Below are 24,098 nucleotides of genomic sequence, written 5' to 3' on the forward strand. Positions count from 1 at the left end.
TATACATATCAAAATAGCTGGCCTAAATCTGTCCTCAAAGTGTTTAATGTGCCTTGGTCGTCTTTGTGTTGTAGTTTCATTTCTGAAGGAATTTCATTTAGAAGCAAGAAAAATGAAAACTCTAGGTGCTGGAAAATATTTTCTGCAAAGGGTTGCCTGATAATCATATGCTGTATGCTACTGCTCAACTGTGCTCCTGTAGTGCAAAAGGAACAATAAATAATGCATAAATTAATACATATACGTATATTCCAGTATTGATTTATGGACATGGATGTTTGAGTTTTGTTTAATTTTTACATGTACCTAACTATTTTTAGATTTCTTTATCTGTTAGACAGGTCAAATTCTTCCGTTTACACATTGTAGTTTATAGATCACTGCTCTAGATAACAGACACTATTAAACGAACAGCATAATCCAGAGCAAATGTCAACAGACTGCTATTTTAAAAGGAGAATATATTCACAGAAAAATTGACAGTGTGCTTCAAATATATATGTAATAGAAACAAAAATTGAAAGGGAAGGGGGTAGAAAAGGAGGAAGCAAAATACCTGCAGCACTCATGAATCTTTCTCCCCTACAAATGGGGACTGCGGGCTTGAACCTGGACCTTGTGCATGGTAGTGTGTGCGCTCAAGAAGACTTGCTACTGTCCAGTTTCAGATATATATATATATATATATATATATTTAAGCTTCCAGTGTTATTGCGGGGGCTTGGGGCCGACACTACAAATCCACTGCTCCTGGCAGCCATTTTCTCTTCTTTTTCTTTTTCTTTTTTTCTTCTATTTTATTCAGTAGAACAGAGAAAAATTGAGAGGGGCAGGGGAGACACAGAGGGAGAGAAAAAGATAGACACCTACAAACCTGTTTCATGGCTTGTAAAGCAACCCCACTACATGTGGGGAGCTGGGGCTCAAACCCAGGTCCTTGCGCCGATGCTTGTGCATGATACTCTGTGCACTTAACTGGGTGCACCATTGCTCAGCCCCTGTTCCTGATTTTTTTTTTTACTGTTATAAAAAAATACTTACTAGTGTGCCTCCAAAAATATTAAAATGCATATCAATGTAATTGATGTACAAATATTGTTGGAAACTTTTTGAATTTTCTCATTTGTAATTTTAATCCTGAGATATTTTTCTAACAGATAGTAAAAAGTATGAAATTACTAGGCGTGATATACTCCGTGGAAAATCAGTGCCACATTATGCTGCTATTGAGTCTGATGGGAAAGGTCTTATGATTGTCTCCTGCAAGTCCTTTGCATTTGTTCAAGTTGGTCAAGATCTTAAAGAAAATACAGATGAGATCAAGTCAGAGACAATAAAAGGTAATTATTTGGGGCTGGGTGGTGGCGTACCTGGTTTAGCGCACATGTTACAATGTGCAAGGACCTGGGTTGGAGCATTCAGTCCTCACCTGCAGAGGGAAAGCTTCACAAGTGTTGAAGCAGTGCTGCAGGTGTCTCTCTGTCTCTCACCTTCTCTATCCCTCCCTTCCCTCTCGATTTCTGACTGTCTCTGTCCAATCAATCAATAAATATAATATTAAAAAGGTAATTATTATCTTAATCATCGTAGAACTTGTATGGATTGATGTACACACACACACATACACATTTATGTCTGGTTTGTTCCTAAATTATATAGCTTATAGATTTTACCACCTCCTAAATTCTGCATTCTTCACCTCCCCCCTTGCTACACCCAACAATAATCACCATAGCGCTCACGAATTTGGTTATTTTGTTTCTTTTTCTTTGAAATTCATGCTTCAATTGTCTATATTCCAAATTATATGAGTGAAACCATCTGGTATTTGTCTTGTACCTACATATTTACTTTGTTAAACACAATCACCTCGTTGGATCCATTTTATCCCATTTACCTCAGATCCCAGCCCACAGTTTTACCAGTCTTCTGGTAAACAACCCTCACTAAATTTTCAGTAACTAGTTTCTACTGAGGAATTAATTTTGTCACAAGGTTTGTGCAACAATTAAAGAAAATGTTGTAATATAAAAAAAAAAATCATGGGGTTGGACAAATAGCTTACCTACCTGAAGGTCCAAAGTACACAGGTTCAATCCCCAGCACTAGTTTAAGCCAGAACTGAGCAGTGCTCTGATCTTTTTTTTTTTTCTTTTTCTTTTTATTGGGGGGATTAATGGCTTACAGCCAACTATAAAATACAGTAGCAAAAAACAAAGTACAATAGTTTGTACATGTGTAACATTTCTCAGTTTTCCACATATCAGTTCAACTCCCTCTAGGTACTCTGACATCATGTTCCAGGACCTGAACCCTCCCCCTTACCTCAGAGTCTTTTACTTTGATGCATTACACCATCTTTTTCTCTTGTATTCTTCCTCTTATAAAAATAAATCTTTAGATAGTATGAATAGTTTGTTAATTATAGTATGTTTTCTTGTAAGCGCTCTTCTAATATTTATACTGGTTTTGTTTTCTGAAAACTCCATGAAGACTGATACTGTTGTGGCATTCAGTAGTGACACAACTAATACTATTTTCTCTCAAGCACCTAAAACATGGTTTCCAAAGCCATAGGTATTCAGCCGACAATTGAGAGGATTATTTATGTGGTTGTGTACATTTAATGAAGGGGGATTTTAAAATTCTGGCTTGTATGGACAACGAGGTGATAATTTAGCAGTAGAATGCAGAATTTGCTGCAATACTGATAGAGTTCAATTCCCAGTGCCACATACTCTATAGAGTGTTGCTTTTGTCTTTCTCTCATTGAATATGTAAATTTTAAAAGAAGAAAAAAAGAAAATCCCACCTCAGACTTTACTGTTACTCTATTTCCATATGACCTTTAAACTAAAAGCTTATGTTCTTTCTCCCTCGCTTCCTTCTTCCCTCCCTCCTTCCTCTCTTTCTCTCTCCCTCCATCTCTCCCTCTCTCCCTCTTTCTTTCTTTCTTCCTTTCTTTCTTTCTTTCTTTCTTTCTTTCTTTCTTTCTTTCTTTCTTTCTTTCTTTCTTTCTTTCTTTCTTTCTTCTTTTTTTACCAGAGCACTGAGCAGCTCTGGTTTGTGGTGATGTAGGGGATTGAATCTGGGACTTCAGAGCCTTAGGCATGAGAGTCTCTTTGCAAAACCAGTATGCTACCTATCCACCCCTGATGTGATTTTTCAGACTTCTCTCATCCCCTTATGCAGCAGGAGTTACCCATTGAGTATTTATTGTTACATAAATCACAAGTTGACAACTGGGGAATGTTATGCATGTACAAACTATTGTATTTACTGTTGAATGTAAAACATTAATTCCCCAATAAAGAAATAAATTTAAAAAAAAAAAAAAAACAAGGGCAACAAAATAAATAAATAAATAAATCACAAGTTGATTTCTTACAGTACAGTATAAATACAATAAGTGCTTGCCACACAGAGCTTATAGTTACCTTTTAAGGTTTAGTTAAATTTTTCTTTTCAGCAGGTCTATATTAAAAGCACTTCTAAAGGCAAAAAAGAAGGGGATCTGAGAGGTCTCTTAGAGCATATTATACAAACCAGAAATTACTCCACAGTAACAATTTTCTCCTGAAAATTCATGTATATATGCATTTATATTCTACATCATGTTTTTTTAAATTTTAACAAAGGAAAATGACCTTTTCACAAAGATACACCAGTCTTAGAGCATATCTACCACCCCAAGCTGAAACAAAAAATTAAAAATATAATAATGCATATTTATTGAAAGTCTGTAAGGCATTTAGAAATTAGTATTGGCATTAAATGTTTCACATGCTTTTGCTCCTCTGAATATCTTCAATCCTAGAAGCATATAATGCATTGTTATCTAATTTCCCATGTCAGAAAAGTGAGGCTCAGAGATTAAGTCCTGACTCAACTATTAATAGTCATACTTTATTATGCCAGAATTCAGACCCGGGTTTAATCCACTCTGGAGCTTTCCTTCCTAACCAGCATACTCATTCCTATGAAAGGACATACTGCTCCTTGTGCAGTATCAGTAGGCAAATATTTATTTTGTATTTATGCCTATTTTCATACATTTCCATGGCTTTACTATGATGAATCTAGAGGTACTTAGTGGCAGACTTTATATGAGAAGCAGGGGAAATTGAGGAAAATAAAAAAGTGAAAGAGGTTTCTCTTCACTGGGAACTTTGGGCAAAATATTCTGGTGACTCTTGAATTTCCTGTGAAAGTGTTTTCTCTTCTTTCTTTCTTTCTTTCTTTCTTTCTTTCTTTCTTTCTTTCTTTCTTTCTTTCTTTCTTTCTTTCTTTCTTTCTTTCTTTCGCCTCCAGGGGTTACCGCTGGTGCTCGGAGCCTGCACTATGAATCCTGAATCCACTGCTCCTAGAGGCTATTTTTTTTTTCCTTTTTGTTGCCCTCATTGTTCTTTTGTTGCCCTCATTGTTCTTTTGTTGCCTTTGTTATCGTTTTTGTTATTATTGTTGTTATTGCTGTCATTGTTGTTGGACAGGACAGAGAGAAATGGAGAGAGATGGGGAAGACAGAGGGGGAGAGAAAGATAGACACCTGCAGACCTGCTTCGCCGCCTGTGAAGCGACTCCACTGCATGTGGGGACCGGGGACTCTAACTGGGATCCTTACACTGGTCCTTGCACTTCGTGTTTAACCTGTTGTGCTACTGCCCGACCCCTGTGAAAGTGTTTTCATGTGACAAAGCAGTGGTGTAGAATAGCCAGTGACTTTACAAGAAAAACGTACTTTATCTTGTGTATGGATAAATGTAATGACACAAATAGTGTTGCTCTCTTACATGACAAAATTGCATTGCTCTAAGCAAATAAAGGCAGTGGTAAAAAAGCTTTAGACAGCAGTTTGGATTTTGGGGTTTTTTATTTTGTTGTAACTAAAACCCAATGTGTGTGTGTGTGTGTGTGTGTGTGTAAAGAGAGAAGGAATTGGAATAAAAGATTGCTGGCTTTAGTATTTATTGTATTTATTATTGTTGTGACTTGTGGAGCTGGAGCCTTGCCACGTGCTTGATATAACGGCTCTGTCCACTTCTTCATTTAAATAGGGAGTGAGAGACAGTACAGAATTTTCTCAGGTACCATAGAACTTCCCATGTGGTGCCCGGTGCCAGATGGAATTCCAACCTGGGTGGCTCACACAGCAAGACACAAGTCCTACCTGGTGAGCTATCAGTACTTCATGAGTGCCCATCTCTGGAGCACTAGATAAACCTGAGGAAGAAATATGACAAGTGCAACTCTTTTAAGTCTTTACATGAAAAGTCCTCCAGAGAGATCTTTTTATTATATATGTACATATAATAAAATATATATAATATAATCAAATATATATATTTATGTAAAAGACCAGCAAATACACTATGGTTCTTTTTGCATGTTCCAGCCTCAAGTGTTTTGTTATGCAATTCATTTTCTGTTTCCCACTAGAACCTCTATATTACTGGCAACAGACTGAAGAGGATGTGACAGTAACAACACGGCTTCCAGAAGACAGTGTTATGGAGGATATTCAAATACAGTTTTTGCCCGATCATATCAACATTGTGGTGAAGGGTCAGACGGTTTTGGAAGGAAGCCTCTATTCAGCTATTGATAATGAAAGCAGTACGTGGATAATTAAAGAGAATAATAGGTATATTTATAGTTTCAATTATGTTTACAACTTACTTTTGGGATCCAGGAGGTGGTGCACTGAGTATAGTGCTCAGCTGTTAGCATGACATCTGGATTTGACCACGTATATACCAGAGTAGTACTCTGGTTCTCTATTGCTCTTTAATAAGTGTTATCTGCTAAATAAATTTTACATTTTGATAATGTTTGTATCAGAGGTGAGTAGTGCAGTAGGTCTGTCTGTATTGATAACTAACTCTTCCTGAGACAGATTAAAAGTGAAATTTCGTTATCAAAAAACATTATTACAGTTAAGGACAAAAGATATTGATATAAAATTAGTGACTTTATTACAAAATGCATGATAAATCAGACTTGATCGAAACTGTTGGTCTGCTTCTAAATTCTGTTTATGAGACCTTCTGTTTTGATCATCACATTAGGTTCCCTTGCATTGCTTAAAGCTGTGGTCTATTTACATAATCATTGTTTTCATTGGTTTAATCCCCACTGGTTCCTGTGCTTTTTCCTTCTCCCCACTCCCTATCCTACATACTTCCTCTTCCTGACACTTCCGCCTCAGGAGATATAAAGGACAGTATTTTCTAATGAATAGAGATTAGATTGTTGAACTGCATCCTCGCTCGTCAATAAAGATTGAACTGTGTCCAACTCAGCCATGAGTCCCTGGTCGTCTCTCTCCCTCCTGCGAAGCTAGCCTGGCAAAAACAAAACTTCTGTACAGCAAAATGAAGATTACTTCTGAATATAAGCATGGAGATTCCTTCTAAAGTCATTATTAACCAAGCAAAGAAAGCCATGCACATATTAAAATATTATAATAAATAATAAAAATATTGAAATGTTGATTAAAATAGTAGAAATACTCCAGATACTCAAATAAAATACAACTTGTAAATATATAAACAACTACTCTACTACAGATTCGTAATAAAGATAGTCTATTTTTTAATGTAGTTAAATGATTTTAATAGTTGAACATGTTTCAACATTGAGAAAGCACATGAATAATCGTTAGTGTCATTAGAAAAATGCAAGTTAGAACTGTATGAGACAAATCAGAACTATGTGTGTGTGTGGCAGTGAACCCTCTGTACTGTGATGGGAATGTAAAACTCTACTCTTGCCCTCACCTTATGCCTCATAGAACACTTTTCCTCCTGAGTTAATTACTATGTATGACCCATATAAGTCTGTTCTGTGAGTCTAAATTCTGGGAATCTAAGAGACTAGGTAGTTTAAGGGAGGGAGAAAAAGGCTTTCAAAGTAAGTAGTCTAGATTCATTGTGTTAATGGAGAAATTTGGTGCCTTGATTATTCTTTTATTAAGGCTTATTTTATTTTCATATGAGACAGTTTTACTTTAGAGTTAGAAAGAGAAGCCAGATACCACTGGGGTACATGTTGTGCTAAGAATCAAACCTAGAGCCTCAGGCTACCAAGACCTTTGCTTTACCAACTGTGCTATTTCCCCAGCAACTGGTTATACTTTTCAATACAGTATTTCAAATGTTACCTGAAATGTCCTTGAAAATTTTATATATATATATATATATATATATATATATATATATATATATATATATTGCTTAGTCTATTTAAACTTGGTTTATGTGTATGAGGGAAAAAAAGAAAAAAGACTTGAAGATATCATTTATAAATTTGTAAACTAGCTAGAACATATGTCATTACACAATAATCAGCAAAGGTCTAGATCTTCTGTCAGTAGTTAGACATTTAATTTAGTACATTAACATAGAGCATTGTTTTTTAATTAAATCTGAGGTTCTTGATTGCTATTATTTTACATTATAAGGTAACTATAATCATATGTAGTTGGTTGAAAAACAACAAATTTTCTATATTTGGTTAAATTTGCATCTCTCATTTTCATACAGTGTTCACTCTCACTTTGGAGTAATTGAACCAATCTATAGCTTATATATATAAGATTTTATATTCCTTCCTCCTTGGCATTCTTTATAACAGATTGTATGAATTCCTTCAATCTTATTTAGTTAGCAGTTAAGAACAGTAATTATACATTCTGATCACTGGATAAAAGTTCCATAATAGTAGTTTACATATATTTTTGCAGAAAGGCAGAATAGAATAGAATAGGACAGTATTGAAGAACAGAGTTAGAGCCTGACTGCTTTACTGTTGATAGCTTGTGACCATGGCAAGATACTTAACCTCTCCGTGCAGCCCCCCACACACACACACCTGCACCCACTTATATCTGATAAATGATAAGAATATTTATTTGGTTCAGAAAGTTGTTAGTGAAAACACATAAAGTGTTTAAGACAGCACCTCGCATGTAGAAAGCACTATACTTAGAAATAAACTACTGCCATTATCTTTGTCATCATCAAGTCTAGTTTTCTTCTTAGGAAATATAACAAAATCACAGCATTGATTGTAGTGGTAATTTTCAGTTATAATGATTGATATTTGTGTTATGTAAGGAAGACATTACTTTGTATGGTTTCTTAAAATAAGTAGGTTTCTGAGAATTTTAAAGTGCTGCAGTTAGTTTACGAGTTAGTGGTAATAACAACCTTAAAAATAATACCTTGAAGGCTGGGCGGTGGTGCACCCAGACACACAGGATACTATGGATAAGGACCCATCTCAAGCCCTTGCTCCATACCTGCAGGAGGCTGGTTCATGAGTAGTGAAGCATCAGTCTTCTTTCTCTCTATTTCTTTCACACCTCTCAATTTCTTTCTGTCCTGTCTAAAAAAAAAAAAGAAGAAAAGACCACAGGAAACAGTAGATTCATAGTATGTTGACACCAAGCTTCAGTAGTAATAAATGCTAACTTCAATGCTGTCTTTGATATTTATGATAATAATTATTGTGTTCTTGCAATTGTCGGGGACAGGACAGTATAGCCCATGTTTTCTCAAGAAGTCACTTGGAAAAGGTTGATTTGACTTCCATCCCACTTTTTTCCCCTTTTATCATAAATAAAATATAGTAGTTTGTACATACGTAACATTTCTCAGTGTTTCATATAATAATTCAGTTCACCTCTACCATCATGTTTCAGAACCTAAATCCCTCTCCCCACCCCAGACTCTTCTACTTTGATGCAATACACCAAACCCGGTCCAAGTTCTGCTTTATGTTTTCTTATTTTTCAACTTTTTAAAAATTATTAATGATTTAATAATGATGGACAAGATTGTGGGATAAGAGGGGCACAACTCATACAATTCCCACCACCAGAGTGCCATATCCCATCCCCTCCATTGCATGATCCCCACCCCACCATTTTTATTAATATTGTTACAATAGCTGCTCTCAAAGCAGCGTATTTACATTTACTATGTTCAAGAGGTGTGTGTACCTCCCTGTGTACAATCCCACTCCTCAGCGCTCTGCGATGTCTCTGTGTCTCTCTCTCCGTTTGTCCTGTTGTATTAGCCTTAATCTCTGGGTTCCCAAGTAGTCCTGTTCAGTGCATTTGGAATTTCTGTTTAATGGCTTAAGTGTACATATTAGATTTAAAGTAAGTTGACAGACGCTGCTAACTTTTTTTTTGTTTTGCCAAAGTTAATATTCTTTCAATCCTTTATATTCCTCAGACTTGTATTTAAGTATTACCATCTGCATTGACCTAACTAGCCTGATCTTTAGATTAATAATCATGTGCTATTATTTCCTACTTTGTGGAAATTAAAGAAGTTGTTAGCTTCACATCTACAGCATTATACCCCCATTAATAATAGACCCTATCTGATAACTTTACAGGCCTCCCCCTCTCCTATCATCACCATCTTTTTTCCAGTAGAAAATCTTAACACACCCATGCTGTCTGCATTTCCATTCCTTAAGTAATATACTTCACACCTGGATTATACTTTCTGGGAAGTCCTACTCTTTGCTTTCACTTCCTTCATCAAACAGTTTGACAAACTTTTTTGTTTGTTTGCCTCCAAGGTTATCACAGGAAGTAATTGCAGGCACTATGAATCCACTGCTCCTGGCAGCCATTTTTTCTTTCTTCTTTTTTTTTTTAATTGGATAGGACAGAGAGAAATTGAGAGGAGGGGGGACAGAGAGGGAGAGAGAAAGATAGACTACTGCAGACCTGCCTCAACGCTTGTGAAGCATCTCCCCCTGCAGGTGGGGAGCGGAAGCTAGAACCAGGATCCTTACCAGTCCTTGAGCTTAGTACTATATATGCTTAGCTGAGTATGCCACTGCCCGGCACCCTTGACAAACCATTTTCATTGGTCCCTTCTTTCTTTATTTTTGGGGGTGTTAGCGGAATGAAACAAATGCATCCTGTCTATTAAGTCACAATTTGTTGTAAAGAACATGATGTTTAGTGAACAATCCTGTGAACACCAATGGGGCAGTCAGCAGAATATTCTTTTTCTTAGTATTGATTGTATAACTTGTATAGCTGCCAAACGTAACATCACTATTATCATTTAAATTTCTAGCTTAGAGATTTCTTTGATTAAGAAGAATGAAGGATTGACATGGGCAGAACTAGTAATTGGCGATAAACAAGGAGTATTTATAAGAGATTCAGCCCAGTGTGCTGCGATTGCTGAACGCCTGATGCACTTGACCTCTGAAGAACTGGTAAGCGGTCACAAGTGTAGCCTGACTTTCCAAGAATCTGAAGGTATTTGAGGATTAGGTGTGTGTCTGTGCATACTACACAAATATTCTTTGAAAGAATAGACTTTGAAAGAATGGTAGTGGCAGGGACAAAAATTACGAATTTTACAGTCTGACAAAATATCAATAGTTCACCTGGATAGGTTTACACTGGCCCTCCTCCCATTGGAGGGAGCTTTGGTATGGTGTTGTCTCTCCCTCTTTCTATTTCTCTCGCTCTGAAAAAGTCACTCTGTAGGGGTAAAATCCTGTGATGACAAAAGAAAAAAAAAGTGGTTTTTACATGCTACCTTGCTAGTACTCTACTTACTTGGAATTTCTAGGTGTTTTTTAGAATATAGCAAGGGATATATCTGTCATATGCAGTACATTCATTTGTGATAGACTAATTTACTATAATGATCAGAATGACAATAAAATACTTGTTCAACTCATATTTTGGAGTACTATGTTCCCACTCTCATAACTTATAAGGTAATTTTAAGAATTTGTATAAATATAGCAATATAACAGAGTATCAGCAATGTATATTCGTTCATAAGTGCTACAATAATAGCTGCATTTAATGAAATATCTGACATTGCCATCTGAAATTATAGCAATGATGAAGCCAAATGGTGTCGTACCTGGTTGAGTGCACAATGTTATAATACACAAGGATACAGGTTCAAGCCCCCAGTCCTCACCTGTAGGGGGTAAGCTCTGTGAGTGGTGAAGCAGCACTGCAGGTGTTTCTGTGTCTCTCTCCCTCTCTGTCACCCCTTCCCTCTTGATTTCTGGCTGTCTCTATCGTATAAATATAGTTAAAAAATCTATTTATTTATTTATTTTTGCCTCCAGGGTTATTGCTGGGGCTCAGTGCCTGCACCATGAATCCACTGCTCCTGAAGGCCATTTTCCCCCCCTTGTTCTTGTAGCTTTGTTGTGGTTATTATTGTCGTTTGTTCTTGGATAGGACAGAGAGAAATGGAGAGAGGAGCGGAAGACAGAGAGGGGGAGAGAAAGATAGATACCTGCAGACTTGCTTCACTGCCTGTGAAGCGACTCCCTTATAGGTGGGGAGCCGGGGGCTCGTTACGCTGGTCCTTGCGTTTTGCGTCACATGCGCTTAACCCGCTGTGTGTGCTACTGCCCAACTCCCAGTTAAAAAAAAAAAAAATTAAAGAGTTATAACAGTGAAGAATAGTATGGAATCACTAATACTCTTGGTTAGTTGTATCCTGAATTAGAAATAAAAGATTAAAATATTGGAGTGAAGGTTTATCAGAAGAAAACATGACAAGGGCTGGTCAGTGGTGCACTGGGTTAAGAGTACATAGCACCTGCTCAAGGATCCAGGTTTGAGTCCTCACTCCCCGCCTGCAGGGGAGAACACTTCACAAGTGGTGAAGCAGGCCTGCAGGTGTCTACCTTTCTTTCTCCCCCCATCCCCTCCCCTCTCAGTTTCTATGTCCTATCAAATAAAAGTAAAATAGGAAGAAATAAGAAAACACGACCAAAATACAGAAAGTTTCATGATTGCCAGTAATACTTAGAAATTTCTTAGAATCACTGGAATTCATTTGTAAGACTACAAACTACAAACTTGTAACCTCTGGAGCAGCAACCTATACAAACGACATTGCCTTATGTTAATTAATTCAAGTATTCACTTTGATAAAACTTTGAGGTATTAATAGCAGCGACAGTAACTGGCGTTTGTTCTGAACTGTAGATAATTGCTATCCTTTAGACTTGATTTCAAATGAGTCTTGGTACATCAGACTTTTGTGTGTATATCACTTATTAACTGTTGTGATTACTTTATAAGGGACCTAAGACCACTTTGCATTATGTGCTATCTCTTCTCCTCTGATTGCTTTTAGGATTGCTCTTTTTAATTATATTTTTAGTAAATTGTTACTTTTTTTTATTTCCTATGTTGAGATTATTTCTCCAAGAATCCAGACTTGGGGGGGGTTTAGTGAATATTTTTTAAACATCTTTGCACTCCTGCTGGACCTTTCTAGTTGCTAGACCATTTTGATATTATCCCAGAAGTCACTGAAGTTCTGCATTTTTAAAAATATTTTTTATTTATTTATCCCCTTTTTGTTGCCCTTGTTTATTGCTGTAGTTATTATTATTGTCTGTCTTTATTATTGGATAGGACAGAGAGAAATGGAGAGGGGAGGGGAAGACAGAGAGGGAGAGAGAAAGATAGACACCTGCAGACTTGCTTCACCGCTTGTGAAGCGACTCCCCTGCAGGTGGGGAGCCCGGGGCTCGAGCCCGGGGCTCCGAGCCATGATCCTTACTCTGGTCCTTGCGCTTTGCGCCTTGTGCTCTTAACCCGCTGTGCTACTGCCTGACTCCCAGTTCTGCATTTTTTTGTCTTTGTGCTTCATTTTACATAGAATCTTGCTGTGTTGTAAGCTTAATAGTCTTTTCATCTGCTGTATCTTATCAACTATGCATCCTTTATATTTTATGTTCCATCTCAGCTACTATATTTTCATACCTAGACATTCAGTTTGATTCTTTCCTGTATCTTCTGTATCAGTATGTTTATATTTGTCTTTACATCTTTGAAGATACTGAACACATATATAATAGCTGTTATAATAGCCTATTGGTTTCATCTGTCTCCATTTTATTGGTCATAGGTCTGAAATTTAATTTTTAGGTATTTCTCTAATTTTAACTTCAAGATTATTTTTTAATGTTGTTTTTCTTCCCCCAACCACCCCATTTAAGAATCCAAATCCAGATAAAGAAAAGCCTCCTTGTAATGCTCAGGAATTAGAAGAATGTGATATTTTCTTTGATGAGACCTCCAGTCTATGCAGATTTGATGGCAGTACATTAAAGACTACTCACGTGGTAAGTTCTCTCTCTCCCCACCTCTCAGCTGGTCTCCATTCTAAAAATTTATAAATCAATAAACTTAAGATAATTGAATAAGCATGTATTTTGCAAAGATACTGTGTTTGATAGCATCTCTTCTTCTGTCATTGCCAGTAAATGATAAATTGCTTTAGTTCTACTGCATATTGATACCTTTCGTTTGACTTCTTTTTCTGTACAGCTTTTTACATATATAGTAACTTTACAACTTTTTTCTTTTTTTTAATATTTATTTTTCCTTTTATTGCCCTTGTTTTTTTTAGCTTTTTTCTTTCTTTTTTTACTTTTTCTTTTTTTATTAACCCTTTTGTTGCCCTTGTTGTTTATCATTGTTGTTATTGGTGTCGTTGTTGGATAGGACAGAGAGAAACGGAGAGAGGCGGGGAAGACAGAGAGGGGGAGAAAGACACCTGCAGACCTGCTTCACCACCTGTGAAGCGACTCCCCTGCAGGTGAGGATCTGGGGGCTCAAACCAGGATCCTTACGCCGGTCCTTGTGCTTTGTGCCACCTGCACTTAACCCGCTGTGCTACGCCCGACTCCTAACTTTACAACTTTTTCATTCAACTTTATGACAATAAGCATTTCTTCATGTTATTTCCATGTCAGACTTAATGGTTTGATTATACTGATGTTATTGGTGGTGTTCAGGTGAGTATCTAGTGCTTTACAGTATACACTTTTAACAGCTTTTAAAAAATTAGATTTGGGGCTGGTGATGGTTCACTGGATTAAGCGCACATGGTACAAAGCACAAAGACCCATACAAGGATCCTGGTTTGAGCCATGGGCTCCCCACCTGCAGGGGGGCGTTACTTCACAAGCAATGAAGCAGTTCTGCAGGTGTCTGTCTTTCTCTCTCCCTCTTCTTTCCTTTCCTCCATCAATTTCTCTCTGTCCTATCCAAAAAATAAATAAATAAATAAATTGGATTGTTGGCGGTGGAGCTTTTTTTTTTTTTTTTTTAATGCTGTACACACCATTTTACCTGAAATCCTTTGTGTTCTTGGTGGTAAACTCTACGTATCTAGGTTTAGTAAAATCCAATTCCTTATTATTAAATAAGTCAAATTAATGAGTCATAGACTTAGACTTTGATAAATTGTTTCTGCTTCATAGATTCAATAGTGTTTGCAATTACTGCCTGTTTCACTGCATTCTTAGTTACCCCTTCAGGCTTTTGTTTGATCTTTACTCTACAAGAGTAAAGATGTGCAAGACAGAAATTAACTGTTTTTTTCAGTTGATTCTTCTGTAAAGAATTCTTTTTTCATTTGTTTTTAGTATTCTGATTTATGTAACATGCTATCAATTTGGAAAATACTTCTATACCAAGTGATTTAATTTTTTTTCTACCCCCCCCCCCACTTTGTAATAATTTTGACTCCTAAATTCATCTGGATCCCCCCACCCCTTTTTGGTATGCTGTAGTATATATAAATTGATACTTTTTTTCTCTCCCTCAGAGGTGTGCTTCAAGATACTGAGGTTGTTTATTCCTGAATTAACTTGGTTTGGTGCATTCACTGATTAAATGCTCAGCCATATACAGATATATATATATATAATTCTAGATTAGGGGTGTCATTAATCATTGTCTGAAACTTTGTACCCAAATGTGTGATTCATAGAATTGTTTATGTGAGAAGCAGTTCCATTAGCACATTGTGATTAACTTGGAACTGTGCAATTAGAAATTTAGTCCTAGGGAGTCAGGCGGTAGCACAGCGGGTTAAGCACATGTGGCGCGAAGTGCAACAACCGGTGTAAAGATCCCAGTTCAAGCCCCCAGCTCCCCACCTGCAGGGGAGTTGCTTCACGAGCGGTGAAACAGGTCTGCAGGTGTCTATCTTTCTCTCCCCCTCTCTGTCTTTCCCTCCTCTCTCCATTTCTCTCTGTCCTACCCAACAACAACAACATCAATAATAACTACAACAATAAAACAACAAGGGCAAAAAAGGGAATAAATAAATACTTAAGAAAAAGAAAAGAAATTTAGCCCTAATACTAAAACCAGAACTGTTGGGGCTTGAAGAGACTTAATTTAAGCCAAAGTAAAACAAAAGGGAGACAATTTGGGTTTTGTTACTTTGTTTTTAGATCTCTGTATTTTTTTTAAATTTCTTTATTGGGGGATTAATAGTTTACAGTCAACATTAAAAAGCAGTAGTTTGTACATGCATAACATTTCCACATAATAATACAACTCCCACTAGGTCCTCCTCTGCCATCATGTTTCAGGATCTGGACCCTCCCCTCCACCCCAGAGTCTTTACATTGGCACAATACACCAACTCCTATCCAAGTCCTGCTTAGAGTTTTCCCCTCTGATCTTGTTTTTTCACCTTCTGTCCATGAGTGAGATCATCCCATATTCATCCTATTGTTTCTGACTTATCTCACTTAACATGATATCTTTGAGTTCCATCTAAGATTGGGGTAAAGAAAGTGAATTCACCATGAACCTGAGACTTTGGAGCCTCAAGACTAAGAGTCTCTTTGCATATCCATTATACCATCTACCCCTGTTTACATTTCTGTTTTCTGCATAGCAATTCAACCCCCTTCTAGGTCCTCCTCTGCCATCATATTCCAGGACCTGAAGCCTTCCCCCCTTACCCCAGAGTCCTTTACTTTGGTGTAATGCACCAGACCCAGTCCAAGTTCTGCTTTATGTCTGTTGTTCAACTTTTTTATTTTAAGAAAATTCTTAAAAATTGTCAAGTTTGGGAGTTGGGCTGTAGTACAGCAGGCTAAGCGCAGGTGGCGCAAAGCACAAAGACCGGCATAAGGATCCCGGTTCGAACCCCGGCTCCCCACCTGCAGGGGAGTCGCTTCACAGGCGGTGAAGCAGGTCTGCAGGTGTCTATCTCTCCTCCTCTCTGTCTTCCCCTCCCTCTCTCCATTTCTCTCTGTCCTATCCAACAACAACAACAACAATAATAACTACAACAATAAAACAACAAGGGCAACAGAAGGGAAAAAATAAATAAAATAAATGTAAAAAAATTGTCAAGTTTAGCTCTGTGTGTTTCTTTCTTTCTTTTTTTTTTTTTTTTAGTTTTTTAAAATTATCTTTATTTATTTATTGGATAGAGACAGCCAGAGGTCAAGAGAGAAGGGAATGAAAGAGAGGGAGAGAGTCAGAAAGCTTTTCCCCTTCTGGGGGCTCAAACCCATGTCCTTGCATGTTATAACGTGCACTCAACCAGGTGCACCACCACCCGGCCCCTCCATGTGTTGTTTCTTGTACAGGCTGTTTATCATCTATATTTTTAAAACCCCCCTTTTTTTTTGTATAATTCTGCCTTCTCTTCCTTTCTAAGGCACACCTTCACCTATTACTACTTCCAAATGTCTTTCCTTTTTTTTTTTTTTTTTCTTTTCTCTCTCTAGGTCCTGATAGAGTTGGTTTTAAGATCCCTCTAGTCATCTTCCCCATACCTTTTGTCTGTATCCAATGAAAGGGAGAGAAGAAATAGTGTGTGATCTCTGCAATACCAGTAAAGATCTCTAAGGCTCTACTCTTAGGCATTGTGAGAAAGCAGAAATGGAGTTGCCCTGTCACTGGATTCTCCTGTAGCCAGTAACATGTAAACTGTACTGGTGGAGCTCTGCTAACAAATATCCTTGCCAAAATGGTAATTCACAGCATACCTATTGAATACGAGTCAGATCTCCTCTTATTTTAATCCAGTGTTTTAGGCTTCTCCAGTTGCCCCTACACTCATGCAATTTTCTCACAAATTTGCCAAATACTATGCATAATTCATAGTTTCTATGTTTGACGTGCCTTTTGGTATCTTTCACACTGATACTGTTTCTTGTAAAGAATACTGCTAAGTGGCTAGACAGTGGTGCACCTGGTTAAGTACTCACATTACAGCGCACAAGGACCTAGGTTCAAGCCCCTGGTCCCCACCTGCAGGGGGGAAACTTCATGAGTGGTGAAGCAGAGCTGCAGGTGTCTATCTTTCTTCCTCTCTATCTCCACCTCCTCTCTCAATTTCTGTCTGTCTCTATCCAATAATAAATAAATAAATATATAGTTTTAAAAAGAATACTTCTATAACCTGTCTCCACTAAAAGTACTATTTCAGTAGATGGAATCCAGTTACGAGTTCATTTTGAGTGTCTTATTAAACTGAGCCGTTAGCCATCAGTGTTGCAATATCAGTTATTAGCATAATAAACATTCTTGGCATTTATGCTGTAATTAATTGAAACACCAGAAAATATCACTGTGTAAACAGAGATCTGTGTATGAATTCCAGTACTGTGATATTTTGTGTCTTCTAAACGAGTTTGTCAAACTATTCAAGTCTCTCTTTTTTCAATCTGCTGAGTGAAGATAAGAGTCTTGTGGCCATTGCGATTAATGTCTGTAGCCTGCCTGACGTAAAGAACAGGCTCATAAATTCCAAGAGCTGTTATTATTCTTGTTGGCTATTATTACAAGTTGTAATTTTTAAACTTCACTTTGTGGTCTGTAGCTTAAAATGCATACAGTTTTTTATCAGTGCCTTATCTCATGTTTCAGACTAGTTACTAACAGTTGACAGGTACTGTAGTATACTGCAGAACATAGTCTCTGAGTTGAAATCCCAATTCTATAACTTATTACCAGGCTGACCATTGACAAGTTACTTAAATGTCCTGCGCATCACTTTCTTCAGTTTAAAAATGGGCTTAACAATAGCAAATATCTGAAAACAATCAGATGAAGTGTATTAAAGGAGAACAGTTAGTGATATATGCTGCTGTCTATGTCTTCTCATCATTAACTTGTTGTGGAGTAAGCATACGATTGCTGTCACTTTCATCTTAGGTGAACCTTGGAAGCAACCAGTATCTTTTCTCTGTGATAGTGGATCCTAAAGAAATGCCCTGCTTCTGTTTACGCCATGATGTCGATGCCCTACTCTGGCAACCACACTCTAGCAAACAAGAGGACATATGGGAGCACGTTGCAACATTCAATGCTTTAGGTATAAATAAATAGCAAGCTCTTTCACAGACAGCATTTTCCTTTAACATCAAAAAAATACAGTCCATCATTTTTTATTTGAGCTATGCTAATTACTGTTTAATTGATTTGCGTTATAATTTGTTGCTTGTACTATAGTTGATGAATGTTAGTGCTGGGAACAGTAGGACTAAACACAGACTATAAATCACATTGGTTGTCTAACCATTTTAATCATTCTAGCCAGTCATTACTTTATTCCACGTAGCTCTGTGCTGTTAGAAGGTGAACCAGGAACTTGGCAATACCCCACATGGGGTTTGTATTCAGATTTCTTCTCAGTAATCTTCAGAAACATAGAGTTGTTCTAAAGTAATGTACATAAGGAGATGTCTTTCATGGGATATAAGTGTGAAAGGGAACCATTGTACTGAAAAACGTTTGGGGAAGAGGAGAATAAACAGGAATGAAATTTATGCTGTAGGAGGAAAGGGGAAAAACTAGTGCTTTCTTTTTTAAATTTTTATTTATAAAAAGGAAACATTGACAAAACCATAGGAAAAGAGGGGTACAACTTCGCACAGTTCCCACACCAGAACTCTGTATCCCATCCCCTCCCCTGATAGCTTTCCTGTTCTTTAACCCTCTGGGAGTATGGACCCAAGGTCCTTGTAGGATGCAAAAGGTTGAAGGTCTGGCTTCTGTAATTGCTTCCCCGCTGAACATGGGTGTTGACAGGTCAATCCATACTCCTAACCTGTCTCTAGGGAGTGGGGAAGGGCTCTGGTGAACAGAGCTCCAGGACACATTGGTGGGGTTGTCTGTCCAGGGAAGTCTGGTTGGCATCATGCTAGCATCTGGAACCTGGTGGTTGACAAGAGAGTTAACATACAAAGCCAAACAAATTGTTGACCAATCATGGATCTAAAGGCTGGAATAGTACAGATGAAGAGTTGGAGGGCCCTCCATTTTGTAGATAGCTTGTAGGCATATTAGATAGCTAGTAGGGAAAATCTAATTTTAAAACTAGGACTTGTGTTTTTGTTGTTTTTTTTTAACTATGTAGTTAGAGACTATGTCAAAATACATTAGTATTCTGTGGAAGAGATTTTTGATGTTAATTAGCTACAATTCTGCTTTATTGAAAGGTTATTTTAAACGAGCAGCAGGAAGTAAAATGATACATTTTAACTGTAATATGTGCACACTTCTTACAGTAGAGAAAATTTGTCAATAGTTTTTTGTAGTTATTAGTGCTTACTGCTAAACTGGTTAGTCCAAGAGGATTTTTATGATTTCGAATGCAAAGTTTGATGATGTAATCTCACCACATAATTTCCAGCAACATTTTTTTTAATTACTCTGTTTTTTTAGTAAGAGAAAAATTGTCATAAATTTATTCTATATACATAGGATTTTTCTCTAGCAGGAGGTAAAAAAAATCCTGTTTCTGTTGAAATTATTTTAACATTACATGAGATGTGTAGTCAAGATAATATGTATGATAAGGCTAACCTGAAGGACTGGTGCTATCCTACTCAGATTATCTATAGCTTCTTCATTTTGTTTTTCTCCAATCTTACCTAATGCTAAAACCCCAGCATTGACCTGTGGTTCCTTTGCTTATTCACTGTTTGATATAATCTTGCTTTACATTATAGTTACATTTTTATTATATATGCTATTACATTCACTAACATGTCCTAACCTGGACAAAATAATCAATTAAAAACATAATTTTATATTTTAGAAATATAAATCTAATTTCTATTTCAGACCATAAATGCTTTTTTTTTCCCCCCACAAAGATGCTTTTTTAAAAGATTGAGATTGTGTAGATAAAACATTGGAATCTCAAGCATAAGGTCCTGAGTTTCAATCCCTGGCAGCACATGTACCAGAGTGATATCTGGTTCTTTCTCTCTCTCCTCCTATCTTTCTCATTAATAAGTAAATAAAATCTTTAAAAATAAATAAATAAAAGATTGAGATTTTTTTTTTTTCCCAAAAAAAATTTACTTAGTTTTCAAAGGATGTCCTAATTAAGTTTACTTAAATTAGACACATGCATTTTCTTTTGAGCTACTCGGGCTCTACCTGGGGAAACTGAAAGACAACAAGATTCTCTTATAATGCTGGTGTTAGTGTGTATGTAAATAACACATGCATAGAGATAGCCAGAGAATGCCTTGTGGTTATTAGCTTCAGGGATGGGGTCTGCATTAAGAACACACTTCCAAAATAACTTCGCATTGGTGTTCTACAAACATTGTTTCACTTATATGATAAGAAAAAAAAAAATCCTGTAAATGCACACCTATGACTGATGAAGCTAATTATTAAGTCAGCATTTAAAGCTGTCTCAACGTGTTTTCACTATTTTAGGTTTCTGAGGTTTAGTGTTCTAATCATTCACAGAAATTATGTAGAAACATACTGTGTTTTCCTGAAAGAACTAACACTGTCAGTTTGGTTCTTCAGAAATGCAGACTGTCTTTTTTGCACCAGTTGGGAGAGACCATGTATGGCTAATCATTAATGCTTTAGAATGCAACTGTTACTGAGTGTGATAATATATTTTATTCTGGCACTTTCAGTTTGCAGTGAAAATTAAGAAACCTAAAATGTTCCATCACAAATGTCCTGTGTAATATATATTTTTCTTCTGTTTTTACACTTTTTGGCAGGCTATGTCCAAGCATCAAAAAGAGACAAAAAATTTTTTGCCTGTGCTCCAAATTACTCTTACGCAGCCCTTTGCGAGTGCCTTCGTCGGGTGTTCATCTACCGCCAGCCTACTCCCATGTCCACGGTACTCTACAACAGAAAGGAGGGCCGGCAAGTAGGCCAGGTTGCTAAGCAGCAAGTAGCAAGCTTAGAAACCAACGATCCTATTTTAGGCTTTCAAGCAACAAATGAGAGATTATTTGTTCTTACTACTAAAACCCTCTTTTTAATAAAGGTAAATACAGAGAATTAATCACTCCACCATGCTGACTTATCTACGCTGGAAAATTATTCAGTAGTTGCTAGAAGACTGGGAAGTTATTCTGTCACCGATTAAAACAGCGTGTTAAATATAAATTATCTTACATGAACTTTTTTTATTTTAAAAGAAAAGTGGAAATATATCCAAGAAATTATGATTCAACAAAAACTATGAAATGAAGCTGTAAATCTAGAGGAAACTAGCTTCTGTAAAAACGTAAAGATATTATTGGCAAGGTTTTGTTTTTTTAAAAACAAGCTAGAATTTCATCATTCATATGAAAGATGTACAACTCACTGTTTAAAAATAAAAAATAATTACTGTGTTCTCTTTGCTCGTCCTATATTCTGTAACTCTAGAATATATTGGATATCACCTTGAACTTTCTAAATACTTATTTAAGTGAAGTGAATATTTAGATAGAGAGGAAAGTACAAAGTTGTACAGTAGGTCTGATGGACTGTGTTGAATGGCCTAAGTGTTTTTCAAGTTCAAAACAGTTTGATTTTTTTCCCTTTATTCTTCTATCAATGGAGGTAAGTTTCCACACAGTGGAGTCATGAGTGTTGATCTAGCTGTCTCTGTTCTGTGGCTTCTCATCCTCCCACAGGCTACAATGGGCTCATTTCCAGGATAGAGAGGACATTCCAGAAGGGCAAGCTGTAATATACTAAAACAGCTTATCAAACTGCTCTCATCAGATTAATTCCTCTTCCACTCAGCAAGTCACACGACCAGATCCAGAGTCAGTTGATGAAGGGACTACAGAGACACCTGCAGACCTGCTTCACCGCTTGCGAAGCGATCCCCCTGCAGGTGGGGAGCTGGGACCTCGAACCGGGATCCTTACGCCTGTCCATGTGCTTTGCGCCCCAGTCCTTGTGCTTTATACCAAGTGCGCTTAACCCGCTGCTATGCCCAGTGCCCCACCATTTACAATATTACGCCCATGTTTTAGGAAACTGATACGTACCTTAATGTGCATTGCTATGAAAAAAGAGGAAAATATTCTATATTCTAGTTGTTTGCTGGTAAAATTTCTCTTTGGAGAGAAAAGAAGCATGCAGTGGGAGTGGTATGGTTATTCTATTATTGAAAGTTTGACTGAGGATAATACCCATTCCAGGGGTAGGGAGAAGAGTTGTTAGTGGAAAGAGTCAGCTAGAGGACAAGACTTCTCTGTTTAACAATTTCAATGCTTGTTAGTAATGTCTAGCAATCACATTTCTACAGAAAAGGGAAATCACTGTACATGTTAAATATGATACATGTCACATTTCAAATATGTCATTTATGGTTATAGAAATAAAAAGTTAATATTTTAAATGACATGGAGTAAAGCAAAACTAGTATTGACCTAGTCATTACTGATTATGAGAAGAAAAACTGACTTTGATTCATATCATATAGTCCTACCTAGATGCCACATCTGTTCTAGGATTTCTGGGTACTAGAAGTCAGTAACTTCTCTCTTTTTTTTTTTTTTTGCCCAAGCAATTTTTCAAAAGAACCCTAATTCTATTGTGGAAAAGTCTCCTACTGTGTAATTAGACTTTTCACATTGACACTAAATTCTAGACTTACGTATCTGTTAACCGATAAGGTTTAATTATGTGTTTATCAATGGCAGGTGTGAAAAGGGGTTTTAGAAAAATGACTTTTTTTTTTTTGTGGAAAATTTGGGGCTGGAAAGATGGCTCACTGGATAGGACGATAGGACGTCTGCAGTTTCATAGGCACAACCTAGGCTCAAACTCTAGTACCACAAAGTGACCCACAGTGGTGAAATTGTGTGTGTATGTGTTTTTGAGAGAGAGAGAGACTGCTTCCTCCAAAAAATAAGGGGAATTTTTGCACTCGCAAATAGTGACTCTGCTCTTCTGAAAACTGAATAGTTAGCTTTCTAATAAAATTTAGTGGAGTCATGATTTTATCTTTCAATATTTTTATCTATTAGTTGGCTAGAGACAGAAATTGAGAGGGGAGGCAGAGGTAGAGAGGAAAAGAGACAGATACCTGAAGCCCTGCTTCACCATTTATGAAGCTTTTCCTATTGCAGGTGGGGACCAGAGTCTTGAGCCTTGGTCCTTGCGCACTGTAATGTGTGCACCTACCTCCCCCCCTTTTTTTAAATTTATCTTTATTGTCATTAGGATTTTCCATGTATAATCTGCAAAAGGTGATAGTGACTTGGATACATTTTGTTTTGTTGCCTAACTGCTATGGTTAGGGTTTTCAAAACTGTTGAGTGATAGTTTGTGAGAATGAACATTCCAGTCCCTGATCTTAGAAAACAACTTCAAGTTTTTCAGAAACTATAGGTTAGTTTATGCTTTCTGTGGGCCTTGTTATGTTGAGGAATATTCCTTCTATTCACATTTGGTTGAGTTTTTATCATGAATGGATATATTGATGTGACTTTATGCCTTTTTTTCCTTCCTTTTTTTGATACTTGTGGTAGTTGATTTGTATATGTTGAACTACTCTTTCCACCCTTGCAATAATTGTCCCTCTTGACCATGACATAATGATTCACAGAATCTGTTGCTGAATTCAGTTGGAAAAGATTTTGTTAAGCATGTCGGCATCAGTGTTAGTATAAAGTGTTTGTTGTTTTGTTTTAGAATGTCCTTGTCTGATTGTGATATCAAGAATAATGTTCATCTCATATAAATGTGTATGAACATGCTTTCTCACTTGCAGTTTTTTTTTTTTAAGTGTTTCAGAAAAAAGCACCACAGATTCTCTTTGAATGTTGTGTTGAACTCACTGGTGAAGTGGTCCTTGGCTTTGGAGAAGACTTGATTATTTTTTTAATTTCCCCTATCTGTCTGTCTGTCTGTCTATCTATCTATCTGTCTTTCTAGCTACCTTTCTTTCTTTTAATTACCAGAGCACTGCTCAGCTCTGACTTTTCGTTGTGCAGGGGATTGACCCTGGGACTTTGGAGCCTCAGGCATGAGAGTCTCT

The 24,098-nt window shown here is 36.9% G+C and overlaps 1 protein-coding gene across 1 annotated transcript in view; it reads left to right on the forward strand.

Moving 5' to 3' along the window:
• The window catches only part of NUDCD1 (NudC domain containing 1), a 32,483-nt gene extending 11,030 nt beyond the window's left edge, over window positions 1-21,453 (forward strand). Inside the window, exons 5-10 of the mRNA XM_060202112.1 lie at window positions 1,158-1,340; window positions 5,437-5,641; window positions 10,104-10,248; window positions 13,024-13,149; window positions 18,002-18,161; window positions 20,827-21,453. Coding sequence (XP_060058095.1) covers window positions 1,158-1,340; window positions 5,437-5,641; window positions 10,104-10,248; window positions 13,024-13,149; window positions 18,002-18,161; window positions 20,827-21,119 — 1,112 coding nt within the window. The 3' untranslated portion in view covers window positions 21,120-21,453. The remainder of the gene's footprint in view (window positions 1-1,157; window positions 1,341-5,436; window positions 5,642-10,103; window positions 10,249-13,023; window positions 13,150-18,001; window positions 18,162-20,826) is intronic.
• The last annotated feature ends 2,645 nt before the right edge of the window (window positions 21,454-24,098 follow it).

The sequence above is a fragment of the Erinaceus europaeus genome, chromosome 1 (genome assembly GCF_950295315.1).
Source record: "Erinaceus europaeus chromosome 1, mEriEur2.1, whole genome shotgun sequence".
In the NCBI taxonomy this organism is placed as follows: Eukaryota; Metazoa; Chordata; class Mammalia; order Eulipotyphla; family Erinaceidae; genus Erinaceus; species Erinaceus europaeus.